Source organism: Myripristis murdjan, chromosome 3 (assembly GCF_902150065.1).
Source record: "Myripristis murdjan chromosome 3, fMyrMur1.1, whole genome shotgun sequence".
Classification (NCBI taxonomy): Eukaryota; Metazoa; Chordata; class Actinopteri; order Holocentriformes; family Holocentridae; genus Myripristis; species Myripristis murdjan.
Window position 1 is genome coordinate 28,950,427 of NC_043982.1, and position 25,983 is coordinate 28,976,409.

Consider the following 25,983-nt stretch of genomic DNA (forward strand, 5'->3'; position numbering starts at 1 on the left):
GAAAAAAAAACCTTGAGATGTGTCTGGAAGTTAATTTCCTTTTTGATGTCTAAACACAGAGAAAATTTTGATTTCATTAACACCCCAATAATTATTTTTTTCTGTATTTCCCATGGTGAAAGTGACGCTCTATAAGAGTTAAGGTACAGAGCCAAAGTGCTTACACACAGCCTCCCAAGAGCTAAACAGTAAAGTGGATTCTGAAAGACGAATTTTGTCCATGAAGCTTTAGCCACACCCAACTGATGCCACCTTTCACTGCATTGTTTCATGAGTGTTTAAATAATTCAAGGCCACAGCAACATCAGTCACTATCAGTTACATTATTCTGCAAGGGTATACCCCTCCCAATAGTTGAACACTCAGCCTTTAAACAACTGATGCCGTGTCTCTCCAAAGGTCTGTCCCAGTACAACATGAGGATGTCACCTTGCTCCATCCATGATTTAGAAAAAGCATCAGGATGAACCGCAGCTTATTGTTTAATAAGCCTTTTCAATTTTATATCAGAGGATTTTGCATGTCTTTGAAAATGTTTACCTTACTGTGGTTTATCCACCCTGAACACCAATAGGCAAAAAAGTAGTAATGTGTCTCCCTCTTGTGCATGTTACCGGTACATAATATCTAGGGATTCCCTGTAAGCAACTGAATGGTGGTATAAGCAGGAAATAGCATTGGGTATTCATCAGTTTTCTGAGTTCTTCTGCTTTGGCATGTCTCTCTTGGCAGACTCCAAACCATGAATTGAAAATAGCCCTCAAGCTATTTAGTCACAGCAAAACAGGTCTATCTTAAAAGGCTGCATATGACAGGAGTTAAAGCAATGGGGATGTTGGGAATTTTTCTGATTCACAGTAACTCAAATGTTCCTCAGATTCAAATGCAACTACTGTATATACAGCTGGATGTCATTATCAGTCCATGGTTTATCCAGACAACAGCAAGCCCTTCTTTATCCAATTAAAGGCAAGTTAAGGTATTCAAAGCTGTCCTTTACTGTTAATACGTCCTGGACAGGGATAAGTCTGGGATGTTCTGCTCTCTGCCATGTTGGGAATTTAAGTACATCAGAAGAGGATGATTGCACCACTAATTCAGAAGCCTAGCTTCAGACTCCTTGGTTTTTTAACCTCAGAGGCCTTGCCTGTCTTGTAGTGCCCCATCCTGCCCCCTTGTGGTAAACATAAAGCCCATCACGGCTACACACTACATAAGTGGCAAGATAAAACAATGAAGAAGAAGTCTGGTTTACAAGGCATAAGTTAAGCTGCAAAGTCAAATAAAAAGTCAGATATGCTTGGATTCTTTACCACTTTATTGTAAGGAAATGTGTTTTTTCCATTTACCTAGAAAAAAAAAATGATTCCCACTTTGAGATCACTGGAACATCACAAGGCCAAACTCAAGCTGTGTGCCAAAATCAATGTTGAATTAAAAACTTTGTACAGTATATTGTTCAGTTTTTAAAAATAAAAACTGTTAAAAAACAAAGCCACAAAAACACACAAGTGTGCATATGTATGTATGTATGTATGTATGTATGTATGTTTGGGTGTGTGTATACATATGCGTGCTTGTTTGTACATAAATCAACAGAAGTAAAATCTGTCAGATGCACGTACAGAAATGTGGACATGAAAGTTTACTCTGTATAATCGCCCGTGAGGATTACATTGCAGCAGGATTTACTTGGTGGTTTCATTGAGCTTATCGAATCCTCTTCTGCTGACGTGCACGGTAGATGTCATGTATGGGTGGAGCTACAGTTCCTTTGTCATCCTCTTCATCAGAGTCTGCATTAGGCCTTTTGAGCGACTTGGCAACAGCATGGTTCTCCATGGATCCATTGCCCTCCCCACCTGTGTCTGGCAGTCTACCTGTGATCAGCTCTATAGCAGCATCCACAGCTACCGAGAGCAAAGAGATATCATCATCAGCATGTCATATGGAGCAGAGCAGATAATCAAAACATGAAAACCCACAAAAATGGTTTGGATTCCAAATGTAACTTACTCTCAGGAAGTGTGCATCTCCTGAAAGTTTCCATGAGCTCATCCACTTGAACAAAGGGACCCTATATCAAGAGAAAACCACAGACTTTGAATCAGAATAGGAAAAGCCCACTGCTTGCATTTTTCAAATTCATCACCTGTTAAATGAGCGTTAGGATGCTGCTACTCACAGTGAAGCACGTGGGCGGTGGAAGCAGCTTCATGAGGACAACAGCAGCTGGGGGGACTGGGAAGACTCCACCTGGGACAGGGTGCAGACCTGGAGCTGTGGGGAGGAACATCAAAGCAAAATCATTTTACTCACCCCAGTCCTGAGTAAAGTAACTTCAGAGGAATTTCCCTCCGTGACACTGGTCCCCACATATATCAACATCACATCAGCAAACTCAGTACCTGTGTGCATCCAATGAATGTATCACCGGATTATCCAATAAATGTTTAGACCCCTTAGAGGATCAACTGTCCCTACAGAATTGTTGAGGGCAGTAATGAGAATCACACTGAAAAGGGTAGAGTGCAAAGACAAAACTTAACTTGGAATTGCTTAATGCCCTTTTAAGTCTTAATCCAGCATTTCGGTGATTGGAGATTACTGGCTAAAGGCCCAGTGGATATGGGGGAAGACTCTGGAGCAGGTAAGGGAATACGTACGGGCAAGGTGACGTGGCTGGAAGGGGATCATCTGGTTGGTGTCTGGTTTTGGGTACTCAGGTTTACGATCGGCTTCGTCCTTCAGTGTGGGCACAGACGGTGTCACCACAGTCTCTGGGAGCAGTGCTGCCAGTTTGGCACGAGACACGTCCTACAAAAAGAGCGTACACAAGTTACAAATCACAAGGACTGATATATTTAACTGCTCTTGCAGCAGGAGACCTGACAATATGCCATCTAAAAAGGGCTGAGTACATACCTTGTATCCAAGGGCTTTGAGCTCGCTGGTGGAACAGGGGTACAGGTCCATGAACTTGTACCTGTCCACAAGTAAGGCTGTCTCTTTGCCCTCATACTCATCCTTGAAGGCTGTGAAGCGCCTGCGCTCTACTTTCAGAATACTGGCCAAGTCTCCTATGTTACTCTCAAAGGCCAAGAACCGAGCCCAGATCTCTCTGAAGAAAGAGAAACACAAAGATCGTCAAACATGGATTACTACATCACACACGTACACATATGGAGTACTGATTAGCTGAATGTCTAACATTACCCAGATTTTTCTGGCGACAAGCTCCCTGAGGTGAGGACACGCTCAAACAGAACCCTGGTATTGTTATCCTCTGGAATGAGAAAATAACAGAAGAAGAGACAAAAAACAGAGTCAATCCAATATTTCTGAAACTGTACAGACTATTGTTACAAGGTTAACAAGGTGACACAAACAAATACATATGATATCTGAGAGTATATATGCTTTATTCTGATAGGTAGGCTACAGATATTGGAACCAAGTATCTAATGCTATCATTAAAGTTAGTTGTGCGAGTACAGTAATACCATCATAACAACTTCAGTTTCATTTTTGGATTTTAGGTAGAAAATAAATGTCATTCATAATCTGTGTATCAACTCTGCATTTTGTCAGACATAACTTACCATTAAGGTGTGAGAGGTAATCGATGTATGCAAGTATGTACTCTGGAATGTCACCATATTTCTTCAAACCAAGTTCAAATATCTTGAAGGCCACAGACTTGTCCTGTGAGGGAAGATCAAAAGAGATATGAAAACAGATATAATGTGTATACTTCTTGATTCTGATTAGTGCCTTTGATTATAGAGATTAAGCTTTTGATTAAAATTCCTTGTGTGTTGTTATTATGTGTGCCTTCACCTTGCTGCAGTAGTACTCCATCAGTGCTGCAGTTACATACACATGGTGACGTGTGCGTGGGTCTTCTCTGGCCTTTTTGAAGATGGTGCGTCCTGACTTGATGCCCTCCGCCCTCCTAGCAAACTTCATGTACTGGATGTAGACCAGCGTGGGGTCAATGTCCTCAATAGCCAGCAGCCGATTATAGATGCTGTGGACTTTCTCATGTTTCATACGACTCTATGAACAGACAGACAGCAGAAAATATATAAACTACAAATATGAAGACAAGTCCCTCTTGCCTCTAGCTGCGAGCTGCTGCTCTGAGTAATTATCTTGACGCTCACCTCTTCATAGTCAGCAAAGGAGAAGTACAGCAGCATGTTCTTCTTCAGTAGAGTCCCAATGGCGCGTTCGTAGATGTTAGCTGCTTCATCACTAAACAGCTTGGCATTGTTCATGTCCTGAGGGGGAAAGGTTAAATCTTGTTTCTTAATATTATCTAATATCTTAAAGCCTTGGGGGAAAAAAACATGTTTGACAGTTTTTAATAACATCCATATGTGATAGGTTTGCCTCTTACCCCTTTCTCGGCCAGCAGTTTGCTAGACTGCTCCAGGTACTGTGCTGCTTCATACCACACGTCAGGATGGTGGCCCAGCACCAGCAGGCACTGCTCATAGGCAAACATAACTGCAACATAGGACACAACCAACCACTGATGGCAATAATCCACAAAGACTCTGATTTGAGAAATGTTCACTCAGTGTTGGAGAAAATCTTGTGACACGAGCCACAAACCGGCCACTTGCAAAAAAACATGCCTGAATATCCCCATACCACCTGCACTTTCTGGTCTTCATAAAGTACTAAATCAATGCCATCACAACTAAGAGCATACTCTGTCCACAAGTAATCACCTCTCTTTGTGATAAGAGTTTGATCCTCTGTACGCAAGGGGTTGCTTTTCTCCCACTGGATGTACTTCTTCCACATCTCCACTTGTTGAGCTTCCTGGGGGGAATTCTGTGGGGGGACTGACGGCGCATTCCTGTCCAACCCCTTCATCACAGTCTCATACTCCTGAGTAACACACACCAAAGAAAAATGTGGAACAGTTTGTAAAGACTTCAGAATCTATAAGAACCCAAACTTGGTTTCATCATTTCTATGACACGTGGTGGTCTGTTTTACCTTGGCCACTCTCCTGGCATTCATGTAGTCTCTGCTGCGATCCTCAATCATCTTCTTGGCCAAGTGCACATTGATACCCTGCTCATGACATAGAGTGGTCAGACTCGCAATCCACTGCCCTCTGATGATTTCAGATTACGATCAACACTCAGTAAAAATACATGTGGGGTTGGAGGGGAAAATGTAAGGGTCCTGGATTTCTCACCTCTTCATACTTGCTATAGTCTCTCCAAAGCTGCTCGATGTTGATCATAGGATTCACACATCCCCTCTGGTACACCCTCCCGCACCTGCAGTGATTCGTTGGTTTTTCTGCATATGAGCCTACGGCCTCACTAATTGAACGCAGAATGAAAGAAAAACTCAGCAACTCAACAGGTAAGAGGTGCTGACTCAGTTCAAGATACATTATAATATTTACACTTACACTCCTTTGAGGAAGTTTATATAGTCCACCCAAATCTGTGAATGAAAAAAACAGTTGTTATTGGTACAGGTTTTGATCGTGCTGTCACCTATTATTTAAAAAGCAATCAGGGCTGTTTACCTGGTAAGACATGATTTCCATGCCAATTTTATCCAGGGCAAAGTCATATGCCTGGGCCATCTTCTCTCTGAGGACAAGGAATAGTGGATTTGAAAATCAACTGTGCATTGTACAAGTCAATGCAAAAGGCATTGACTTACAATTTCATGCAGTGTTGCAGATAATCTTACTTGTAGCTGGGCAGCTTCCCTTTGGTCTCTCGGACGTATGAGAGGTAGCATTTCCACAGGTCAATGTGCAAGACTTTCATTAGGCATCTCTGAAACAACTAATGGCATAGGAATGAAGAAAAATAAAGTAACTACAGTATGTACTGAAAACATGGTGGAAGAAATAATTTAGAAGTATTACAGAAAGAAACAAAGGTATTAGGTGAATAGGTAAATGAATGTGTATATATGTGTGGTGGTATCTTCAATTTGCAATACACACCAAAAATGTATTTGTGGAAAAACTGAATTTAACCAAATAGTCCGTACTTGCTATCACCTGTTTTTATTTCAACATACACTGCTCTGACATTCATTGGCTAAGTGAGTAAGGTCACTGACCTCAACAAATTCTAAGCCAGGGAACACGGGTGATGTTGAACAGTACTGTACAGTCCACAGTCCCAACTATCATACAAACTCATGTTTCAGCTACTACCCCTACCACCAGATGTGGCCTACTTGTCAGTGAACTCAAATGACTCAAAATCAGTTTATCCACCAGTGCACCATCCCTACCCAGGCACAAGCTTTGACTTTACCCAGGGGCCAACAATGTTGGGATCCAGGCAATAACAAAACCAATTGGCTGTAATGGGCTAGAGTTGATTAACAAAGCTGTTTTTTTTTTTTTTTTAAGTTTAGTAGACCATGAGTGCAGAGTGGAAATCTGAGTGCCAATTAATGTATTTGGATGACAACCAAAAGCTCACATTAAATTCACACTTCAAATGCCCTCCATTAATTCAAATAAATAATGACTATATAAATAGATAAAAGTGACATGATTTTCTCAAATTTACAAAATCTCAGATGTTTCACTACTTGTTTGAGCCTCAAGCTGCACAGCTTGCAATGTAATTTTAAAAGAGTTCTGGGATAAACAGCATGGGTGAATACTTTAGAGATCAGCTAAAGAAACCATTATTAAGTTGTAAATTCGCAGGTCCGTCTAAAACATGGATGATGGCTGAAATATAAATTACAGTTTTGCTCCACTAATAATTGACTATTTGTTATTAAGCAACACCATCATTAACCTACAAAGGCGCTAACCAAAGCTGCAAGGTAAGTATTGGTGAATATGAAGGTTACTATTGGTGATTAAACTAATTATAGCTGTAACAAACTTAACAGGCTCATTTGAGCTCATTTGTTATGTCTCAGATACTGTGCCCTAAATTAAAATGTCTGCTCGGTTTTTGTAAGTGTGACACTTACCTTCTCTACTTTGTCATAGTTTTTAGCCTTGATCTGTGAATAAGAGTGTAAATGCAATGTTAATTCAACAGTCTTCTCCACTTTCAATGTCTTATAACATGCATTCATGCAAACACAATCACCCTCTCACACACGCATCCCTTTGAAGATCAACAAAGTGAAGTTCACACAAGAATGACAATTTACTTTTTTTTTTTAAAAGGGGTTTATTCTCTTTGTATATTAGGTGCCGCATAGGAATGGGACGATAAAGGGTTTTTATCACGGATTGTGATTAAAAAAAAAAAAAAAAAACACTCAAGAGGTGTTGATTTTGGTGAATTTCCGTGATCAGAATAATACTAAATCAGGATAATCGTGAAACCCCTCACAAGTGACTTAAAAGGCTGTCCAGATCGCTAACACAAAATCCTATAATGCTTTCCTGACTTATACATGCAATAAAAACATTTCTAAACAAAATGTAAGGAAAAGTGATAACAGTATGTTTTGGTGCCGCTTAAACAGTTTTAAGTAATTTTTGATGATTATCGCAATAATATCATGAATTGTAATATTTTGGCCAGGATCATCATGACATGAAATTTTCAAATCATCCCATACCTAGTTCCACATACCCACTGCCACCTGTGGCCATGGGTTACAGAAAAAAACATCCTGACAAAAACCTTGGAATACAGACTGTAAGCATTCAATCATGTAAAATAAATAAATAAATATAATAAATAAATAAATAAACAAATAAAATAAAAAACTGAAAAAAAAAAAAAAAAAAAAACACTCAAAGGATGAATGTGAGGAACAAAAACTGACACTGACTAAAATCTCTTCATTTCCCTGCCTCAGTTCATTGTGTTGCCTTGGTAAATACAAAGCATTGCTGCTGAAACAAATTTTTATTGGGCTTACTGTTGATGAGTAGTGGGAAGAGCAGCATCACAGCACCCTCCAGTGCAGACAGGGAAAGGTTGTTGCCTACTGAAGAGCAAGAAATGACACTGGGCTGCCTCTCGGCTGTTATCACCCCAGGTCCTATGAAGATGGACCCAACCCCTCCTACTGCATCACACTAATGTGCCCTAGGAAGATGAAGCAGCACCCCACATCACATTAGCTTGGCTACAACAAAGAGTCATTTACATGGCAGGGATCTCTCTCACAGTGGCAGCGCAGCAGGTTCAGCTCTGCAGCACTGTTGCCGCCTGCTTCCAGGCTTCAGTGAGTAAAAATTAGTGAAAAAGAAATTCAAGCTGTATGTAACAATAAATATGAGCACCTGAACCCTGATTCACCTGAACTGATGCTGTATAGCGTTAGGACAATGATGCACTGGCAACAATTTTGAAGCTATGTAGATGGCAATGGTGCAAACAATTCGCAAATTATTTGACAATGTTAATTCACACTGAAATCAGGTCTATTGACTGTCTTCCAATGCTGCTTATGTACCATACTTTTAAAAAGCTCTCAAAAAAAAAAAAAAAAAAAAAAAAAAAAAAAAAAAAAAATGTTGTCAATGTTGTCAAAGCCCATTTTGATAATTTATAGAAATCAAGCAAAGGGCAGCAGTTTCAAAACCTGAAACTCTTACAGGCACTGCCTAGATGGCTTACAAAGATTATCTGTAGTCTAATTTATCCCAGATGACAGCAGAGGGAGCGGGGTGGGGATTCAGCGTGTGACAACCAATACCCTAGCTCCCTTCTAAACTCAATGATTAAATCTATTCACATGGCACCTGCTTCTATTTCAAATGGCTTGGGAAAACTTGATCTGAAAAATAACTGACCCATGCCTTCCAGTTACAGCAAAGTCACATTAAGCTGGCACGTTCATTCAAAATGCCACAGCCAAGCCACAGTGAGCCTGTAGCATTACAACTAGAGATGAGAGCTGTGGGACAGTCCTTCAGAGGAATTCTCTGTGAGGTGAAATAAGCGTGATGGAAGTTGAGCTTCTGTGGTTTAAAAAAAAAAAAAAAAAAAAGGGCCAACAACAGACTTAAGACACATACTGCAATCCACTAGTCATTCCGCAGAGACACAATAATTCACAGTGCACCATGTCTATGGTTTATTTTATTGCACATAATTATCAAATCACTCCTCTGAGGTACACTCAAAAGTCACATTGTCACAAAGATGAAGGTGTGGAAATGTTCAAAACGCATCTTGAATTAGTCATAATCATTAAAAACTAAGCCTTTGCAGTATCTCATGGCAATCTTGAATGACTGAGCCAAAACATGCTTCCCTGTGCTGCTCTAAAGTGTAAGATTACATGACAATCATTTAAATATTTGCATATCCTATTATTTGTCATGCAACTTACAAATAAATTAGTTTTTAAAAAAAATAAATTATTTGTATTTCTATGCAACCATCACCAATTTTACATTCTCACAGACTGCCTGAGTGAAATATCTACCAAGAGTGGCCTGCAATGATCAATGGATAACTACTTCCTACTCTGTGATGTACATGTGGTTTTTTTTTCTGTACCGATTAATGTCATCACATAACCAGTACAATTCTACTGAAAATGACTGCCAGAAAAACAATAAAACCTCTAAACAATCTCTTGAGCCAGGTCCAAACCCAATTGCTGCAATCTTTGCAAACAATAAAAGAGTTATCAATTTAATAGAATCACAGAAAACAGGGCAACTGAGCAAGAATATCAAATGTGGCCTAAAAAAAAAAGACATAATCCTCTTGAGGTAGGGTAGCCAGAAGAGGGCAATTATGAGGCCCAAAAAAAGAAAATTGAGAAGTGGCCTACCTCCAATTAGAGAAGTAATTACTTCGTAATTAAAGTGGCTATATCAACAAGTACTATCAAATTCTAAGCTTTATTTGGAAGCACTTCTTAAGGCAACTCCTTTAAAGGGCTTTTGTAGTAACCAAGCATAATGTCAAAGTTATGATATTGCTTGATGACATTAACCTTTATCACTTATATCATGTAATGGATCATAAAAAATGTTACCACTTTCGCATGATAATGATTAACCATTCTAAGCCAATAATATTTACTGAGGGGCAGGTGGCAGATTCTCAGTACTCCTATGACCATGGATGTGTATGCAAAATGTGAATGTCCCTGGTTGAACTGGGCTGGCTAAACTCAGGCCCTCTATCACTTGAGCTATTTAAGACAACCCAGTATGATTTTATTTAATATTACACTATCAGGCCTATGTCAAGTCTAAACAAATGCAAATGTGAGAACCATGGTCTCACATATACAATGGGCTATGAAATAAGCTTCACTCCTTTGCACTCTGTGACCTAAATCACTGTAATCTGGAACACTTCCACAGATTTAGGTGCAATTGTGTTGGCAACAAGAACTTCAATAGTTAACATTAGTGTCATGGGTCTGCAGATCAAAGGACAAAACTGTTTTGACTAACCTACCACTGATTCTATTTAAGATGGCATATGGTAAGATCATCCATACATACTTACCAAAATAAGTCAGTCCCCCCACCCCAAATAAATAAAACTTAAACTCAACCCCTTGGTATTTGAAGTTTGTTACTTCCCTATTACTCTTTGCCTTTGTTTTTAAAATCCCTAGTATTTAATTCTTGCTAAAACCTAGTGGAGTGAATGGCTAAGTGAGCAGTAGACTACTGAAGTATTCTAATATACACCCTATATTGGCTTAAAAATGCTGTATTATGCTTATCTCATGCTGTGTGTGTTCAGTCTAAAACAAATTTTGAAAGTAAGAGTTCATGCCAGCTTCACCTGCAGTCAAATTCTACCTTAAGGTATGGAAAATGAGCAAAGGCATGTGCAACTTTGAGCAATCATTTTACTATGAATTACGGTACTTATACTTAAGTAAATATACTACACCCAAAAACAAACTATCCACTAATTCCCTCCATCTAGAACTGATAGTATGACAGGAAAAATTGGGTGGGGCATCACGGCAAATGGGTCACTGGTCATAAAAGCTGACTTTTTCCTGTTTTGTTTTGAGGGATAGGGAGAGCTGACTTAAGAACAGAGTGGGCAAGACAAACAGTGTATTTGTTTATAACAAAAATTACCCAAGGAAATGACACAGGAGGCAATAAATTGACACGACAAGTGAATAAAAGGCTAATGCACTCCAATACTATTAAAATAGTTTAATACTGTTGCAGATCAAACATGCAACAAATGCACTTTACCCCATTTAAAAACGGCGCAGAAAATATTTTTTTAAAAAACCTGGGAACATGAGCAAACTTTTCTGAAAAAAGAAATGGTTAGAACTATTTTCCCCTTTGCTGGTCTTCAAAAAAGGCACAATCCTTAATGAACCCAACTCAAGTCTGACAAGTTTAGCGTCCAGCATCACCCTACATTTCTGATTGATCCACATTTTCCAGTTTGTCATTTGTCCAGGATATCATTTTGCATGTTAAGAAGAATTCCAAAGATATTTTCACTTATAATATTTGAAATTTTAAGTGTCCCTGCCAACAACAATTACATTTAAGACTTGTGATAACAACGCTATCTCTACTATGTCTACAGCTGGTATCTGTGACTACAGTGGCAGACCCCAGTGGTTCAAAATAAGGATTGTGACTTTAGATTTCACTCAGAAACATTTTGCTTGTGTGAAAGTCACATTGTTGATCATGTTAGAAAATACCCAGCCATGCACACATAGTAAAGAAAAGAGTCTTAACCTCCGCTTCAATGAATAGTTTCCAGAATCTGCCAGAACTTGGGAACTGTGTGACAAGTCGCTCATATGTCTTCCTGGCTTTATCTATAGGTTGGTTCTGAAGGAGGAGAATGCATTTACATGTACGCTAGTTAACATCCGGAGAAACAGTCATGTGGCAAAAAAGTTTACAGCTAATGCACTTTTTTAGCTTTAATAATCCATAGCGCACCCCCTCCTCCCATTCCAAACCCCCACCCCACCCCACCCAACCACCCCGTTCCCCTCTTTGGTTAACCCCCAGGAATGCAACCCTGTGTCACTAAACCTGTGCTTCTCGAATCAGAATGCTCCATGCGTCAAGGTCATATGGGTTTTCTTCCAACTTCTTTTCTGCCTTCTTCACCTTCTCTGGGATATACTCTGCTGCCGCCTGCAAGAAAAAAACAATAAAAAAAAAAGCACAAGGCAAAAGATGTCATCAGTGTTGGATGAGCCAGCCATGCCTGTGTATGTGAAAGAACAACCAATATGCAACTACTTGATAGGTTACGTTAACTTACACCTAAAGGCCATAAGCTTTTTTTTTTTCTAATTATTCACTAGCTATGATGCAGGCTTAAGTTACAACAGTGATTCCCAAACTATTTCTCAAGGATCCCGTCCTGCACATTTGATTCAATTACAACCCATGCACCCTAATGCACGTCCTGTTCAGGTACATTTGTTTCAACCAATCAGCATGAAGCCCTTAAATGGATAAGATGTAGAGCTGAAATAAAACCTGCAGGACAAGGGGTCCTTGAGGTCTGGTTTGGGAACCACTGTGTTAGCACACATCTGGCATCACAAGATAAAATGTGTGCCAATAAAATAAGATAACCAACGAACCGCCCAAACATGCATCAACACAGAAGTCTACGTTTGAAATATTTACGCCACCAGAGTATGAAATAAAATGACATGGCAAAAGTAATTACGTTGGTTACGCTAGCATTTTACGCCGCATTTCTTGTGAGCGCTAACCACGCGTGTTATCATGCAATGAAACGAAGTAAAGCTCCCTGCAAACTAACTTGAGACGCTGCCTAGCATCGACCAAGCGTTTGTTTGGTTTTAGCTCACAGAACTAACATAACGTTAACTGTTACCATACAACGCTAGCAACCAAGGGCTAACACTAGCGTGAGTCAACATGGCGTTCGTCAGCCTCAAGTTACAGGCGCACAACAAATGCCTCAAACACATCCATCATTTCCTTAACTATGTAATGTTTTCAAATACTGACTACCTAACCACCAATATGCTTGTTATAGTTTAGCTGTGCCTGCTGGTTAACACTGACAAACACGGGCCCGCCTAACTGCACCGCAGCGTCAGGCAAGCGAAATTGTGCTAGCCGTTGAGTTAGCTTGCTCTTCAGTTAGCAAGCTGCCTTTCCGTTTGCAGTATCTACCTGATCGGCTGCTCCTTCGGTGGACATGGCTGGAAGAGTAATCTAGATAGAGAATGGAATAGGAACAGGATTTACGGACAAAATATAACGTATTTTTTAAAAGAAAGACTAAGTAATTGGCATAGCTTCGGAAGGCTCGGTCGCTCTGCCCGCAGGCTGCAGCCCAACGCGTTCTCTCAAAATGGCGTGAACGAGTTTTTTTGTAAGGCTACTTCGCTGCCAAAGAGGGAAAAGACGAAGAGAGAATTTTGTGATCCACTTCCGGTCTCGACTAGAAATTATGACGTTGCATTTTGCGATATCAGAAGGCTCGTAAATTGAGACAAAATCCTGTTGCACCAAATTGGGAGCGTTGTTGGAACACTTGCATTATTATTATTATTATTATTATTTTGCACTTTTTTTTAAGTAACGAGTGTAATAATACAGTTACTTTATGCGAGAAGTGCCCGAGAAATCGAACATAACGTTGAAGCTCTATATAAACAGAGACTATATTTCAACGTTCGTCATCTTTGGATAGACAATGCTGTAGCAAGCGCGCTGAGCAACACTATTTCATAAAATTTCTAAACCTCATTGAAATTTTTTTATTAGAACTTTCACAGTTATACAAAATGGATGGATATGAGAAAGTTATAATCCACGGTATTAACATTAACCTGCTCTATATTTCTTTTTCCATTTGAATTCCGGGGGTATTACATTTTATTTTTGAATTCCTCATATTAATGCATTTTGGAAAAATATATTAAGATTTGGTCATTATTTGTTCTCAGGCTGTAGGCTTTAAATCCCATAGTAGCCTGTCATATACCTCTAGTTACCTAATGATGTGTTATATATTCCTTGATACATGTAGACCTACTTTATGTATAGGCTACCTCAATGTTTACATAAATAAATAAACACATACAAATCAGCAACAGAATCAAAACCGACTGACTCGACTGCCTTGCACCATACTGTTCTCCACGCCAATTAACTTATTGGTCAGCAGGGGGAGACAAATTAATAGCCATAGAAAGAGTGTGCGTGTGTGTGTGTGTGTGTGTGTGTGTGTGTGTGTGTGTGGTGTGTGTGTGTGTGTGTGTGTGTGTGTGTGTGGTGTGTGGTGTGTGTGTGTGTGTGTGTGCGCGCGCGTGTGTGTGTGTCTACAATATGTCTGTGGGAGTCTAGCCCTCAATAAGAAGCAGACAAGAGCAAAAGACCACGGAGTGTTTTTTTGGTTCTGTGTATGAGAGTAGGGTGGGTGATGGTATGGTGGAAGAGTGAAAAAAAAGTGTCATTAAGAGCATTAAGTTTTTTGCATGGGGAATGGGTGGTGTGGGGAATGTTGGATGTCAAGGTTCTTGCATACAAGCCTTTTAGGCCAACCAAGTGTTGTTCATCTTACTGACAGGGTCATGAGGATGTGCACGAGAGGATAGACTAGGATCATATGATGTAACTGATCAGTAAGTCTCTTTCATGATGCTGAAGTTGAAGCAAATGATTCTCATAAGACTATGCAAAACTCTGGCAGCAAACCCCGGGAGTGAGATAAATAAGAAGACATCTAATGCCTTGAACTAAACAGGAAAAGATGCTGCTCTGATATAAAGGATGCATAGTGTGACACCTTTATCTTTCTAGGTGCCTGTGATCACAATGTCCACTCATTCATGATATAATACCGGATCATTGTGGCTAAATTGGAAGGCGAAAGCCAACTGTGAAGGGACACCGGGCAGAGCCAGGTCACACTGCAGAGACTGGAGTGGAGCAGGGTTGCCCACATGGTCCCTCAAGTCAAGCTGGAGGAAGTAGGCTATCTGAGGAAAAGAACATCCCAGCGGCTTGTTCTTTTGCCACCTTGGCCGTGCCCGTGATGACACAGCCGGTTAGACATACAGTGACCAAGATTTGAAAGGCTTCACATGGGAGGGGACTTCAGGTCAGCTCACACCTGTTAGTTCTAGCAACTGACCATGCTTGGTGGTTTGCTGTTTGTTGGCCAAGCTATAGTTGGGATGGGGGCTGGTGTAAGACCTGAGAATGCCTGTAGCCTTGCGGTGGATTAGATTACAGTGGGCCCCGGTTGGTTTTCTCAGACACCAGGTGCTCAGGAGCAGCTTTGCTCAGTCAGATGGTGCCTGCTGACTGTCTGACAAGTACGCAAGTACTTCAAACCTGTGTTGCACCTCTAATTTCCTTAATACTTGGAGGTCTCTGCTGTAAATAGTCTATTGGTCAAAAAAGCAAAAACAAATTGTAATTGCTCACAAATTACTATGATTTTTTTCTCTCATTTTCAAACATGAAGTACATTTCAGATGTCAGTAGAGTTATACAGCCTTACATTGCTTTGGATTTTTATTACTCTTTAGCACATTTGTATATAGTAAGTGAACACTGACATGAGAAACAATTTTCCATCATCCATATGCCTATCAGGAAAAATGTTCATTCACTTAGCTATAGCCTCTTTCCACTTAATGTTATTAAGTTTAAAATCTTCTTAACTCTGGTGGCTCACCATATGAAAGCAGAGCTCTCAGCTTCTGTTCATTAAGGGCACTGTCTGGAGGGTGCAATTGTCGTTTCATCAACATTGTTTTTTTTTTTTTTTTTCATCAGCATGTGGGGATGTAGGTGCATGTAGGTGCATATCCTAATAATGACTGATTAACACATACAACTCTGGACTTTTTACTCACAACTCAAATGCATTTTGTAAACAACCGACAACTATTTTTTGTTAATTATTCTTTTCCTTTTCAATAACAATAAATACATTATTCCAGTAGGTCTGCTGATATACACCATGTGTCTTTTATGGTAAGAATAATGTTTATTGAAAACTGGATATTTGAGATATTTTCATATTTACAAGTTTTTTGGTAACACATCTGTTTAGACTCCTCTGCTCTCTACCAACCCATCCAGTATAAAAACGGCAAGGTGCATAAAAATGGCAGATTCCTGGATTAATCACATCACCCTCCCATACACATTTCACCATTCAAAGCATTTAGAAAGTCAGCTTTTCACTCTGGAGTCAAAGGTTCAGACTGAGGCAGAGCTTCAGTGCACATTACACTCAGGGTACATTTCTTCTGTTCAGGGCCCTACCATCTTTATGTTTCTTATTTTAGTGGCAATGTTGACAGGTCACAATATCCGAGTGAAAGGTATTCAGACCGCTGACGCACTCCAAGGATATATGATCTTAAACCTCCTGTTACCTTCAAATTTACTAAAAATCAACTGGGGTCAGTTTGACCCAAGTAATTTAAACCTCTGAAATGAAATGTTACCTATGTTAACGTGTCAGGAACTTTATGTATCTTGTTGACTACCCAAATAGTCCTTTAAATAAAACATCCCCTCCCATATGTCAAAGTTCTTGTGGCAATATGTTTCCCCTCCCAAATGTCACATTAACCATCAGTGATTCTTGCATCATTACAGATATAGATACAGATACAGTAGAGGGAATTTCATTGACTGTAATAGTTCCTCAGTGTCATCCAAAAAAGCTACCACAAATGTGTGTAAAACGTCGTCATTTCTTATTTGTTTTACACAGCTAAAACAGCTCAGGGGTCAAATTGACCCCCCCCCCCCCCCCCCCCCCCCCCCCCAAAAAAAAGAAAACAAACAAACAAACAAACAACAAACAAACAAACAAACAAAAAAAAAACTGGCGGATACCAAAAAATTACAGGACATTGAAATCATATCACGTTAATTTCATGTTTATCATGAAATACCAAGCAAACAACGACACAAAACGATATTAATCATGTATTTAGAGTTAAACATCGAATCGAGTAAAATTCCCTCAAATTCGAGTCCCTCAAAGCCTTTGAATTTCCCCAAGCTACATATTACATATTTTAATTTTTGATCTACACTAATACAAACAATCTAAACTTCGCTTATTTAGTAGCGACAATAATGCCGGGTGCGACACGCTCTCCGCTCGGGCATCGATTGGTCTGGTCTGCAGTATGCCGTCAGTTCACAAACATTTGCTAGCAGTTACGAGAGAAAAGGGACATGTTATAGACTGGCAGAGCTGCGTAACCGCTCGTCTAGAGGGGCCACGGACACCCTTTCAGAGATGGGCTACCTGGCCCAAAGACGACGGAGAAGAATTTAAACCGTGTAGCTACAACCTGGACTAAGTGTGGTGTTTCCGGACGTTTTTATGTAGGAGTTATTTTAAGTTTAAAATGTGGGAGATGGTGGCGTTATCGAGAGCGAGCTCTCTCTTCCTGTCGTCTAGGACAAGATGGCAGCAATGCAGGCGAACTGTGCATGGTATGGCTTCATAAGTCCATAACATGTTCAGAGAAGCCCTGGATTATACTTATTGTTACTCTCTGTGAAGGTAAGTGATCAAGTGACGGGTGTCGGTGATGCTGTTTGCGTTGATCGATATTTTCTTGTGGCCTATAACAAAGTTATACCTAACAAAGTTAGCTAGCGGGCTGCTGGCTGCGTGAGGTGTCAACATTAGCTTTATACGTAGGCTGGCAGCTGGTGTTTTAGCCAAGTTATGGTGGTTGTGTTTATGGCTGTGATAGCTAACATAAATTCACCGAACAGTTATTTAGCTACCACAGCGGTCTTGTAACATCTTGTGCCAAATGGTACCAACAGGCTCGCCGAATAACATTTCCGGAGACCATACGAGCATCACAGTGGGACCACCAGACAGTCTCCTCTTGTGTTGGTCATTCCCGTATCGAAATAGTCGATTTCTTAACATTTCATGTCGATAGCATTAACTCATGTTAGTGGGCAGATATATCAGCAGCTCTCTGTCAGTATCGTTGAAATGCTTGTATAGCCTAGTCATTGTCATAAGTGCTGAGTGATCCGACGCGTGACTGCTCCGTTTCTCGAACATCTCTCAACACCTCAATTAGCATTTCACTTCAATTTCCCGAGATAATTGGATATGTTTCTTTTGTTTTTAAGTACCCCCCGCCCCCCCCCCCGCCCCCCCCAAATACCTTTTTCATTTTCTCGGAAAAGTTTATTAGCCAAACACTGTTTACCCACAGCTCGGTTGCTAGATGTTCTAGTTAGATAACATTTAACCATGCTCCCAGTTAAATCTCACTCAGCTGGACCTTCGGACTCTCAAACCACAAACACGCTGGCTTGTATGCCCGACCTAAAATTGGGCAGGATGTCACGCGGAGTAATGTCACACGTGTTATTATAACTGTTAATTATAAGCTAAAATAGATTTAAAATTACAGGCTGTGATAGCTTAAATCACAAGGTTGTTATGGGGATGCAGCGCAACAACACGTCCTAACAGCATTGTGCTAGGTTCATGGTCTTTATATTGTACACATAAAGAGTCCTAAGCTGTACGCCGTGGGGCTGTTTTGCTCTTGCCCTGTTAACACTCAATATTTTACTCTGCCTTAACGCTCCACTGTGAGTGTGTAGGATGTTATTACCTTACAGCTTGATGTGTGATCTGTGCTGCCTGTTCTTTATGCGCAAATTATATTAAACTCATTAGACTGACTTATTGTTCAGATGTATATTTGATGTTGCCAAGTAGCGTTTCATTAGATATTTCTCTCACTGCTTTTTAGGGGTGTGCATATTTACCTCATGTCGATTAACCTCATTAATACGTTTTATTATGTTTTTATGAGTTTATTAAAGAAGATTAATTCCAGTAGTTATAATTTTGAGTGTGGTCCCTTTAGGTTTTGCATGGTTCTTACACTGCTGTGGCAAAGATTTTTTTTTTTAAACAGTTGGATCAAACCCCAAATCTAATTTGCGTTTGTGGGCAAATGTTAAAAACCTTCAGTGTGAACTGGTTCGGAAGAAACGTGCTAGTGGGTTTTCATTTGAAAAAAGAAATATGCTGTAGGATGAACTGGTGACTCTGCATGCTGAGTGGGAAATCAGCACCACCCAGCAGCTAAATTTTGGCGCTGTGTGGTAAGATTGTTTACTCTGCCAGACTCTTTGGCTCTAGCCACTGTTTAGAGGTCACGCTCTATTCCAAAACTCAAGTTAGCCAGGAAAATTCTGAAAGTGGAAGATAAAATTTAAGACTCATTGTGTCCTGCAGACAAAAAAGTTGTATGTTTTCCCTGTCTGCATGCGTTCCCTGTAATAACTTTTTTTTCTTTCATAGTCCAGTCATCCTACCATGAGACTATTTGTTTCTGTAGCTACCTCAGCCCTGAGGAATTACATGTTGTGGCTACGTGTAGGGCTGTGCGATATAACGTTATGTACCGTGGGACGAGAGAAAAATGTTTGTCCATAGAAATTTTCCTCAATTGTTGCTATTACTGTTAATGCAAAAGCCACTTTACTGCAGAACTTTATGTTGTTAAGTCCGAGCTCCTAGTTGTCTTGAACGCACCATTACTCCAGGTAAGCTTGAATAACAAACAAACATGGAGGAGTGTGACAGAGCGAAACTCCCCACATCACACTGATATAGAACAGGGCTCAGCTGAACCAAGACAAGATCAGGAACTTGTACTTAAGGAAGGGGGGCAGGGAACTTTTGTCGTTTGGACGTAATTTGGATATAAGAAATCAGATGACTAGAAAATGGTACTTGGCAAGGTATGCCGCAGACCAGTTCTCACGTCAGACTTCAACACAACAAACCCTCTCTACCTCTTAGAGATGAACCATGAGAGGCAGGACAGGGAGACACAAAAGATGCAAGCAACATGCAAGGCAAGTGTTGAAAGCAAAAGCAAACTTAAGGTCTTTTCAGTGTCACTTCCAAATACAGGCAGAAAAGTGCCTTGTCATTTGTATTCACAGTATTCTCAAAAGTAATCATGGAGCATGTGGATGTTTTGTATAAACATTTGTTTTGGTCAAATTTACAGAAAATATACTGTACAGCGGTATATATTGTCATCAGGATATAAAATTATCTATATTTTGAGAGAAGATTTTGTCCATATTGCACAGCCATAGGTGTATCTTTTCAGAACAGAAACATAGAGGTACCAAGGGTCCTGAATGACAGCTTTGGTTGGTTGACCTTAATTTCGACAGCTTTTATACAGCTATGTTCAGTGAACTGCAATGTCTTACCGATAGCTGACAAAAGCACTTAAAACAAAAAACATATGGACAACAATTTTTTGGACAAAATCTTAAAAATAATAGCTAAGTAATGCATCTCAGCAAATATAGGTGATAAGGAATTTTTCATCTTGTTTTTTTTAATTTTATGGAGTGTAGCAAAAGAGGCAACTAACTTGAGTTTAAGCAGTTTAAACAGATTTGTTCCATGTTACTTATTAGTTATTGAGGCTTGTGAGTGGAGATGGGCTGGCATACCAGTATCAATACCTGCTGTCTTAAAAACATAAATAGTAGTGTAGCTGCTGCCAAGATTTATTACCATGAACACCATGATTACTAACTTTTGAGACAACAACATAAACATAGTGCGACACAGTGCTGCTGTGTTTGTGAGATGTTGTTTTTCATAGGCCCTTTCCTATCTGCTGAACATGAGTCACATTCCAACACTCAGCTTAACAGCAACAAGGCCAGAAAGGCAAGGTTGTGGGAGATAGCGAGACAAATCATGGCCAAAGGCAGGCAGTATTGTGTGGCCAGTGTATAAATGTGTAAAAACGAAATAGAACACATTAATTGTGCTGCAGGTGATAGTGCACTTTTAGGTTGTAAAATTCACACTGAATTGATTTTCCATGCTTTGTTACTAATGGACAGTTTTTAGCTAATTTTGGTAAATGTTGCGATTTTAGTATTCTCTTGGATGTTTTTGGTCAAGATAATCCTGTCAGAAAAACTTAATTGTGGTTCTTTACTGTGCACCTCACCTGTAGTCCACTCATCTTAATTAAAAAAGGTTATAAACCCTCAAGGATAGAATATAGCTACTCTCAACAGGCCATATGTGGATTGCCCTATAGCTGCCCATTTAAAGGACTATTATTCAGAGCCAGAATTTGCTCCAAGATTTCTTAAATCTCTTTATCCGACCTGACCAGCTTAAACTTGGGCAACATATGTTCATCACCCTCTCAGTCAGTAAAAATGCCAACTTGAAATCAGCTGTTTTCAGGGGCTCATCTGGCGAGTAGGAAACTCCTAAATGGTAGTCATAAGTTCACAGTTGAAATACCATGTGGTCACATGCTCGAGAAAATACAGGGCCCTTTCATCTAATGACCGTGGAAGATTACATTCATGAGACACAGTCAAAGCACAGCAATGTTTTAGTGAGCGTGTGTGCCTGTGGCTTTAACACAACCCGTGCTAAAGGCTAATGGGTAAACAAAAGCGAATGTTCAGCAAATTGCATTCAGCATGTGCCACTTAAACATGTTGGAAACAAACTTAGTGCAGAGCAGTTCCGTTTATCATGACGACACAAGGCCCACATTTAACAGGGGAGGGACAGTGTGTGTCTGAAGTGGGTGCTTTCCACCATGACAGTTTGCTGCATTTGACGCCATCAACTGAATGAAGTATAAACAAAGGGTTAGCCAAGGACACCTGATTACATTATTGTATTCATAACCAGACATGGTTGGATGAGTAAAATTAAGTTCACGAGTGCTGCTTAGCTTAATCAAGTGTGCTTTTTAAATTAGGAAACCTCAGGATGGCAAAGCATCGCCCCACAAACCAACCCAAACTTGCAACTATTTTTTTTTTTTTAAAGATTATTTTTGGCATTTCTGCTTTATTTTGATAGTCACAGTAGAGAGAGACGGGAAAGGCAGGGGAGAGAGAAATGATGACATGCAGCAAAGGGCTTGGGTTTGGATTTGAACCCAGACCACTGTGCTAAGGACTCAGCCTTGCTAAATGGTATGCAGTTGACCAGGTGAGCCATTGAGGTATCCCCAAACTTGCATCTAAAAAAGAAATGAATCAAATGGAATAGTTTTTCTATCTCAGCTAAAGATAAAAAGATATTGACTCACTAATGTTGCTTTACTTATTAATCAATCAAATAATTAAAACCAAGCTGGGTAGTAATCAGTACTCAGTTGTTATTCTGCTGTGTTCAAATCTATTTTCCATTGTCCCCTGTATTCAGCTCAGTGTATTTTCTATGGGCTATAAAGAAGATCGTCCCTTATAGTTTTAGCTTATTTTTTTCGTATTTTGATTTGATAAATCAAAATACTGCTTTGGAGGGAAGGCTTTGTCTCAGTGGATGCAGCCAGAAGTTCTGCTGTCTTTCTCTGAGCTTCATTAGCGCAGTCAATAAAATGACACTGCTATCAGTGTTTTAGTGAAGTGTGACACTGAGACCATGTCGACCACAGTGCCGCTACCGCTACACTTCCACACAGGATTTAAATTACGCTGTGTTATTGTGTATGTTATGCTGTTAGTTTATGTTGCCTATGCTCATGCGTGCAGTGTAGAGGAATGCTAAGCATTGTCCAAATTACAGAATATAAACTCCCGTAATAAATTACGGGAGTTAATGAGTTGATTTATAACAAAAAAAGCCAGGGAACAGAAGGGACCACTTAATAGAAGCTGTAGAGCCTTTTCACAGCAGCCATTTTGACATGAAAAAGCAGGGTAAACACAGGTGTTGCTAATGACATCAATGAAGATCCCATCCCATTTAGGTCTAACAGAGCCTGGGTCCTGGTAATGTAAATGCTCATATATTGGAAAGGCACTGCTAAACTTAAATGGAGTGGAACCTTAATGAATGTCATTGGTATCACCTGTGTTTACCCTGCCTTTTCATGTCAAAATGGCTGCTGTGTAATATGTCTATTGGGGATCCAGTAAAAGGATAGGGTAGAAATAACATTACCATCCATTAGCTTGATTCATGCAGATTATCTGTTGTTTTAGAGGGAAAAAAAAACTTTTCTAACATCAACTAACAGTGTACAGTGTCCAAGCCCTAGAGTGTAACTCACGCAGATCCCCAGATATCAGTGTTAACTTTTAGCTGAACTGCAATGCACGTTTCTTTTGTAGACTGACTTTTAGTATGGAAGTCACGGCAAATGGCCATAAGTCATTTATGCAGGTCCTATCAGAAATACACCGTTCCCAACTTGACGTGTTGAAAGTTATCACAACCAGTATTGAACCATTTTAGAACTGATTACATTTATTGTCCTCAAAGGGCCTGTGTGTCCTGCCCTGTTGGGACAGTTGGGTGGAGGCAGGCTTTTTTCTTTGTTTTGATTAAGGTTAGGCATTCCTCATTGCGCCCTCTGGGAGGTCCGATATTTTACATTAATCTTACATTTTATATCTTTTAAAGAAGAAAAACATTTGGTAAAAAAAAATAAACTCAGACATAGTATGAAACTACTTGGCTATTTATCCTTTTAGCTGATGAGAAATTTGTGTGGCCATGCATCACCTGGACAACAGTGCCCTCACTTTCCACTTCACCATGTCAGTGTTGGACTGCTTTCTTTTTCGAGTCAAATAACCTTCAAATAATGATATTGTGATGTTAAAAACTTGTTTCTGACACTGTTGATTGCACACTGCACATTGCATTCTAAGACATGCATTCATAAAACTTCAGGCCCATCAGGCCCATGTTTTCTCTAGGTAATACCTGGTTAAAACCTGTCTAAAAGGAAGATATGCCTGACTAATGGAGCCATATCTGGGCCAGATGTTCAATTAAAAAAAAAAAAAAAATGTAATTGAAAAGCTAAAAGTTGAAGTTGAAAATTGAAATTCATATTTCACCATGAATAAGATTGTATGTGTGTTATTCATCTTATTTCATATACACAACCTTTTAAATTAAAAATCTTTCTCACAGTTGCATTTTTTCCCAAATAGATTTTTTTTTTTTATTAGAATTGCCCCCCCTCTGGGGGCAGGGCAGAGAGAGGGGATGACTTGCAGCAAATGGTTGGATTTGAACCCAGGGCAATGTGATCAGGTCTCAGCCTTAACAAGTTATTCAGTGAGCTACCAGGCTGATCCGGACAGTTTTTGAGTCATTGACTGCAGATTACATAAACATACCTTATAAAGTACCTTTTTAATAGTTCCACAGTTTTTCCTGCCCCACACAGTGTCTTGAAAGTCTCCTTGGCTTGTCATAGTTATCAGCTGGTGGTCTTCTCACTTAATGCTACTTCTGTTTTTAAGCCACTTTTACTTTTATTTTCTTCACTCAGGACCATTTGTTCATTGTGGAACAGGTGTCTAGTGTTTATTTTCCCCTCAATTTAATTTTGAGTCGGCCAAGGTCAAAGGTCTACTGTGTGCAATTACTTAGCAGCTCAAGGTTGCTGAAAAAGTTCTACAGCTTTGAAGGATGTAATGTGACGCCACAGGAGGGGCCTGCTGGCTGACCAAGGGAGTATTGAACTTCATCTGGTAATAATAGCAGAGTCCAGCAGCTGCCACTCTGCTGCCTTGGCTAAGTTTCAGGCTCTTTACTTCACCACTCAGACTTAATAGTGTTGCTCATATTTTGATCATATTTAGATGGCCCACACAGGTAAATTAACTCACTTGACACGGTGCAGTGCCATTGGTCCGAAAGCCCATTATTCCAAAACCGCAATAGTCTGAAAAATGTCCCATTAGTCCAAAAACCCATTAGTCTGATGGCCTGTTATCCTGAAAACAAACGCTCATTGCTATGAAGGCCTGTTCATTAGAAAATATACGCTCTGGAGCTGTTGGAGTTCAGTGAATGCTGGTGTTAAGCTGGGTTTTGCATCCCTGCTGAAAAATGCATCCACCTCGTTTACCCTAACCTTAACCTGAGGAAACCCCTTCCTAAACTTAACCAAACTTGTTTGAATTCGACCTGGGAACTTTAAGTGTTATCTCGCACTTTTTCTGTGACTGTCAATAGAAAAATCTTAAAACAGACAAAGTGCTTTGAGTCACAGAAAGCGTTTCAGTGATGTGAAATAACTATATCTGCCTCTTAACAGCAGATAGAGAGGCAGGATTTGAAATATCTTCATGACAAATATGATGGATTTGCGATGTAACCTGTTTGGGATTAAATTTGTATAAAAAAAATACTGCCTATTATGTTTGTAACTAATCATTTTGCCACAGTTTATAAGAAACACCAGTTTATTTATTGAAATTTTGACCATGCTGTAAAATTACTGCAATTTTCTATATACTGGATATCTGGATTGGAAAATGGAAACATGCATCAGCACATTTTAGCCTCTACAGTCACAAACAACAATAACAAAACTAGTAAAACTTACATAGCCTACTACTTTGTTCATCACATGTTTACGTGACTTTCGTACTCTGAACAAACAAGCTGGCAAGTATGGGACTGCACTGTTATGTACCCTATAGGCCCGTTTCCACCGCCGGAACTTTGGGGTAATTTTACGGGGCCGTGGCCCAGGGTTGCCAGGTCTGTGAGACAAAAGCAGCCAAACAGCTACTCAAAACCAGCCCAAAACCCGCCTAACCTGGTATTAAAAGGGCCCAAAAATCAGCCCAATACCAGAACTAAAAATATGCCCATAAAAATCCATATATGTTGCTTTTAAAGTCCAACAGCATTGCTATAATTGCAAAATGCACTATAATATCTATAAAATAACACCATAAACATTAAAGACAATTTCCCAAAACAGTTCTTTCACCTATTTAATTTACAGTATATCAGAACTTAAAATATAATATGGGATACCTTACTTCAGCTGACAGGCACTGGGCACGAGTGGTGCTGATGATGTGATTGGTCATGTGCTGAGTGGCCTCACACAGCATTGGCATATTATTTGTCTGTGGAGCATGTGACATATGTGGATAGTTTATATGCTGATCTGGCCCTGAGTCAGTTTGACAGGATTTGGGTATAAACATTGGTCATTCAAAATATGAAT

The 25,983-nt window shown here is 39.8% G+C and overlaps 2 protein-coding genes across 2 annotated transcripts in view; one reads left to right on the forward strand and one right to left on the reverse strand.

The window, feature by feature from the left end:
• Positions 1 to 1,297: 1,297 nt before the first annotated feature.
• On the reverse strand, positions 1,298 to 13,343 carry cstf3 (cleavage stimulation factor, 3' pre-RNA, subunit 3). The gene is made up of 20 exons (XM_030044971.1): positions 13,118 to 13,343; positions 11,990 to 12,094; positions 11,684 to 11,779; positions 6,991 to 7,023; positions 5,731 to 5,828; positions 5,561 to 5,627; positions 5,441 to 5,475; positions 5,219 to 5,348; positions 5,014 to 5,091; positions 4,740 to 4,902; positions 4,403 to 4,512; positions 4,167 to 4,283; positions 3,841 to 4,059; positions 3,603 to 3,705; positions 3,217 to 3,286; positions 2,926 to 3,121; positions 2,667 to 2,817; positions 2,186 to 2,280; positions 2,017 to 2,077; positions 1,298 to 1,910 (listed from the first exon to the last, which is right to left on the reverse strand). Exons 1-20 carry the CDS (start codon positions 13,142 to 13,144, stop codon positions 1,711 to 1,713), a joined length of 2,154 nt encoding a protein of 717 aa, XP_029900831.1. The 5' UTR covers positions 13,145 to 13,343; the 3' UTR covers positions 1,298 to 1,710.
• A 3,812-nt stretch (positions 13,344 to 17,155) lies between these two features.
• The window catches only part of hipk3b (homeodomain interacting protein kinase 3b), a 66,708-nt gene continuing 57,880 nt past the window's right edge, over positions 17,156 to 25,983 (forward strand). The window contains 1 exon segment of the mRNA XM_030080515.1: positions 17,156 to 17,495. Coding sequence (XP_029936375.1) covers positions 17,423 to 17,495 — 73 coding nt within the window. The 5' untranslated portion in view covers positions 17,156 to 17,422.